This window comes from Quercus suber, unplaced genomic scaffold (genome assembly GCF_002906115.3).
Source record: "Quercus suber isolate HL8 unplaced genomic scaffold, Cork oak 2.0 scaffold_2, whole genome shotgun sequence".
Taxonomy (NCBI): Eukaryota; Viridiplantae; Streptophyta; class Magnoliopsida; order Fagales; family Fagaceae; genus Quercus; species Quercus suber.
In genome coordinates, this window is record NW_027069469.1 from 4,180,763 (window position 1) to 4,186,200 (window position 5,438).

At 34.8% G+C, this 5,438-nt stretch overlaps 1 protein-coding gene across 1 annotated transcript; it reads left to right on the forward strand.

Moving 5' to 3' along the window:
• Positions 1–580: 580 nt before the first annotated feature.
• Positions 581–2,959, forward strand: LOC112008654 (E3 ubiquitin-protein ligase BIG BROTHER-like; the record flags this gene model as incomplete). The annotated part of the gene is made up of 4 exons (XM_065778924.1): positions 581–637; positions 950–1,077; positions 2,422–2,530; positions 2,631–2,959. Coding segments are annotated over 4 exons (330 nt in total), but the record flags the coding sequence as incomplete, so codon positions are not given.
• Positions 2,960–5,438: the final 2,479 nt, after the last annotated feature.

The following is a 5,438-nucleotide window of genomic DNA, read 5'->3' on the forward strand; positions in this document are numbered from 1 at the left end:
TTTGCCGGGCAAATGGGCTTCCAGTGGACCCAAGAAGATAAACCAAAAAAATAAAATAATAGCTTTGTAGTTTTTGGAAGATTTGTCAAATTGTCAATAGTGCAATTCCCGATACCCTTCGAAATGGTTTTAGAAGCAAATATGAGCTAACATCCTGTGGTCTGGAGTCTGGGTCATCTCCACAATGATCCCTAATTTTGCATCATTTTTATGAGCTAGCATCCTATGTCCAAAAAAAGAAAAAAAGAAAAAAAAAAGCAGCTTGATTCTAGATCATTTTTGGTCTCTCTCAAACTCTATTTGTGGCTTTTGAAGCAATATGAGCTAACACCACTTCACTTCATATCAGAATCCTCATCTGCTCAGTCATCCTCAGTGTCTTCTCTTTCTCTAGTGTAATACCAAATTTAGAATCATGCCTGTAATTCCACACTTATGATCATACCGTTGTCATTTTCTGTTATTTTTATTTGAAATCTTATGCATTCATTCATGCTCAATTGCATTTGCTAACTTTACGCGTAGAATCTGTACTGCCCTGATGCTAAAAACTAAGTAAACATTTTGTCTTCTACGTTATTTATCGTTGCAGGTTGCATGGCAAGACAATGTTGATCCGGATAATATGACCTATGAGGTTGCTACATATAGTTTGTACTAATACATATATAAATGTAAATATATATATATATATATTTATATAAAGTAATTTGTACTATAATTTTTACTTGCAGTTTGGAAGATTTGCAATATTTATCCTTTTTTGTGTGAATGATATTCTCTTATTGAGCAGTAGAAGCACTGTTAGTAGCGGCCTAGCGAGGGTATGTAACTACCATTCAAAGTAGATTGGTGATTCAAATTTGGTCTTTTTTTAGTAAAATAATTATTAGGAAATCACAATGGTTAGATGTTAGGCACATTAAATTTTCTTTTTCCTGTTATGCAGGAATTACTTGACTTAGGTGAGGCAGTTGGAACTCAAAGTCGAGGTCTTTCACAGGACCTTATTAATTTGCTTCCAAATTCAAAGTACAAATTTAAAAACTTATTCTCAGCAAAGAAAGCTAGAAAGAGGTAATTCTTGTTCGTAGCTAATTTGTTTAATCTTCCCAACTTTCATTTATGGATGGAGATAAACCAGTTCTCACCCATCAAACCATTTGCTTTACTAGTCTTCATGCCATAGGCAAACATGCGTCATTTTTTCCCTCCCTAGGCAAGTTAAATATTTATCTGTACTCAAATGTTTCTAACCAGAAGTTTAGGGACGTCATGTAATAGATAAACAACTCTCTGTTTCCTGCATTGCCCTTGGTATTTTAGATGTGGTCTGTCCAACTTACCTTGCTAGAAACGAGTCTTTTTTTTCAAGACATGGAGAAATTTTTGCAATGCCTTATGGATAGTAAAGTATCTTTGGGTTGAACTTGAATATTAACCTCAAAATGAAAGTTGACATCATTCTGCTTGCTTGACCAGTCTGGTGGCTGGTGCAGTGATGTTTACCCATGTGTTAACATACCATCGTGTTATCACATGAGTTAACATGACCACTAATTCATTTTAATGTTAGGTCGTGCTAATGAGTCCATGGGTTTAGTCAGTAAAGTTGTTTGAGTTGCCATAGAGGGGCTGTTTGTCTAATGTTAAGGTCATCACTTGCATCTCATAGGTGGACCCATTTTTGTGTTTTTAATCTTGCATCTCATAGTTTAGGTTTTCCAGAAACAGCACTTAGCTAGTGTTCAACAACTACGCTTCTCTCATGGTAAAGGAATGTGGATGAAAACACTTTAGTGAACTCAAATTATGGTTGAATTGACATGCAGAACAGATGGAGTTATTGTTTCAGATTGTTTTAATGGTAAATTGCAACTGAAAATCTATTTTTGTTGCTGAATTTTAGTTTATCAAGCATTTGCAATGTTGTGATTGATGTTTCTTTATGACATTGCAACAAGAAGTCTATTGCAGAAAGTGGGTGCCTACTTCAGATGATTTTTTTTTTTTTTTTTTTTTTTTTTTTTTATGTATTCTCCATTTGTTTCAATAAGTTTATTACTCTAAGTGGGGAGAAAAAGAACTAGAAATTTGGATTCACAACCTTTAAGATAGATTGGCCCCTTAAAAGAAATAAAAATCTGGTGATGCCATTCATTGTGTGAATTAGAACCATGTTTTCTAAAGAAACTGAACTAAATATTGCTCTTAGGCTCCTCATATATAGGGTTCCTTGAACAGTAATTTCTTCATTGTATCTGTTTTTTTACTTGTAGATTTGATTTGAAGGTCTTGCTCCCCCTTTCAGAAAAATTGTTACTAGATGCATTACTTTCTTTTTTAATTGTGGTCTTTCCCTCTTTTCTATCATTGTCTGTGTAAGCTGATTCATAATGTATTTGTATTGTCTGCAAACAGATGTGTGGTTTGCCAGATGAGGTACAAAAGAGGTGATCGGCAAATAAAATTGCCGTGCAAGCATGTTTACCATAGTGATTGCATCACCAAATGGCTTAGCATTAACAAGGTCAGTAGTGCTTTTATTAAAGCTGAACTTTTTCAGATTTCTAGATCTGCATTACTTGTGCCTATATTTTTTTTATCTGACCTTACTGTATTTTTGACAGATATGCCCAATTTGCAACACTGAGGTATTTGGCTAGGAATCCAAAGACATATGTAGCATCAAGTGGGCAAGAATAATGGAAGGAATCCAGTGTTCACATACTTGAATTTTCATTTTTTTGCCCTTCTTATTTATTTATTTATTTATTTTTCCCCTTTTTGGTACAACTCGGGCTAGTGAAGAACTATAGTGGCTTCCTCTTTTTTCATACAGGCTTTGTTTCTAAAAAGAATCTTATAATTTTAGCTTCTTAAATGAACTTCAATTTCAGAATGGATTCTGTGGCTGGGCTGTCTGTAAATATATAGTGAAGGATTGTTATTTGAATTAGTCCTAGTTCTCTAGACTTGACATTATCTTTTTTTTTTGCTTGCTTGAAAACACTGAAACACAGATTACATGGTGGTTAAAAATGAAAAATATCATAGAAGAAATGGGGGTCAGTATAAGGAATCAGAAATTGCACATGTTACAGTGAATATGAGTGATTCTTATTATCTGCCGAGTACAATTGGCAGTGTCGTGTGTGCCAACAGTCTTTTTGGTTAAAACATAGGAAAGGAAAGGTGAAGGAACAGGCTTGAGTACAAGGAACTATGGTCTAGGATACTCAATTGGTTTCCCACTTGTTTCCAATAATATTGGTGTTATCTCTCTTGTTTGTAGGTTGTGAAGGCTGTTAAAACAAGGGAAACACAAGCGTGCAACTTCATACATATTAAGAACTAGCACTACTTCTAGGTTTGGCCAAGAACCTTCAGATCCATGCATGTGCTCCGCAAGAATGTTAAAAGACTCTAGGTGCTCCGCAAGAACCTTCAGAACCTTCAGATTAGGGTCCAATTTCCAATTGAACCGATCAATCCGGTTTTTAAAACCATGGTAATGAGGCTGTTCTCCTCCTAGGATGGCAAAAGGAAATTGAATTGGGCTATTCTCCTTGCCCTATCCTAACAACTTCTAGGTGCAAAAATAGCCTGGATCAAATAAGGTACCAGTCCTATCTCATAGCAAATTGAAATTGAAAATAATAACAATCTAACAAGACCAATCTAATCTAATCAGATAAGTTCCTATGAGATGAAAATCTTTAATTTATTCAAACTCTATATGTCATGACTTTGTTTGGACATAACACATGCATAGGAAGGTCACCTACCGAACTTTCATATAACACGACCATGTGAGTGAATGGCTAATATATAAACTAATACTTTGTTTGGTTAGAGCTAAAGGAAGAGAAGGGAAACAAGTAAGAAGTAAAAAGGAGTAAGAAAATAAAAGAAAACATTCGTGTGATATGTGTTAGGAAATAAGGAGAGAAAGGGGAAAAAAAAAAACAAGAAATCCAAATAAATTTCTTCTCATATACTGGATTGTCGTAGTTGGTGTAGATTATCCTATAGTGGCTCTTCATTTGGAGACATTATCAATAAGTTTTTCACTTTATCATTATTTCTTAGTTTATTACTTATATTGCTTTTCTCTTAGTTTATTACAAATACAAAAAACATTATTCAGTCAAATCATTTGAGGTCTTAAAATAATATCTTTTTGGATCTTTCTATTTGATTGTATCAAGAGGTCCATTGAATTGAAATTTTTTTAAGGCAATACTTAGATGGTCTTAGAGCATTGCTCAAGGCTCTCTCACAAAGGGGGTGAGTCCAACACGTGAGACCCACCATGAGGGCACACCCCTTTGTGAGAGTTTGGAGCAGTGCTCCAAGACTACGGACAATAATATTAGCTTGTTTGTAAGGCCGGTTTTTAGATTTTACATCATAATGAGTTGAAAGGTTCAAATAATTATGTGGTAGAAATTCAGTACATTTGTATTTGAAATATAAAACACATAATGGCAAGTAACAATGAATCAAGCTGAGTTTGTAGGTTGTAACTTAGCCATCACAAAATCCTTTCATGACTCATGAGCTATTATCTTGAGTATCTGAATCTAGGACATATCTAAAGCATCAAGTTTTACTTTTGTCATTGAATTTAATCTATAGCTATGACGTAATGGATAAGATGCCAACTCCTGTTCTTACATAATACTTTGTATGCAGTTCTATGCAGAGTAGCTATCTTGAAAAGGCAAGAGCACTAATGGCCTGTCTGGATTGAGGGGAGACGGAGGGAGAGCAAGGAATTGGCTGGAAAAAAGGTTAATTTTTGGCTAATTTTACTTTACTCCCATTTCCTTCCCCTCAATCTAATGATTCCAAACGAACCAAAGGACGTATGAAATGCTGCAGCAGATAGTTATAACTCTGGAGAGAGGAATGGGAATTGGGTTTTGTTGTAATGGCACTAATGGTCATCCTAGTATCAGCTCTAGTGACTAGTGGAGAACTCGCATATGAAGAGAATCATGAAGGCTTCTGTAGCCAAGACTCTCTGGATAAGGGAACTGAGCTCCTTACTCAAATCCTAGACATATATTATATATAAGCTAATTTTTTATTTTTCTACAAGTGATCTTCATTGGAAGATTGTATCTTTTTACATTCATCAAACAGGCCAGGTTAGCCCTCTTAATTGAAAGTCAAAACTACTAATGATCACACTCAGTGGTCTCAGTGACTAGTACTATACTCTGCTTTCACATTCTGCAGGTAATGCTAAAGATGTAGAGCAAACACGCTGCTGCAGGGACCATCACCAAAAGAAAAGTTGAAAATCATTGTTATCTTTATGAGCTTTTCCATTTTTTTTTTCAATATACAACCAGATTGTCCATTTGATAAATAAGAAGTCAAGAATACATATTTCCGTAACTAGTGATTCTGGAATTACAAATATGGTG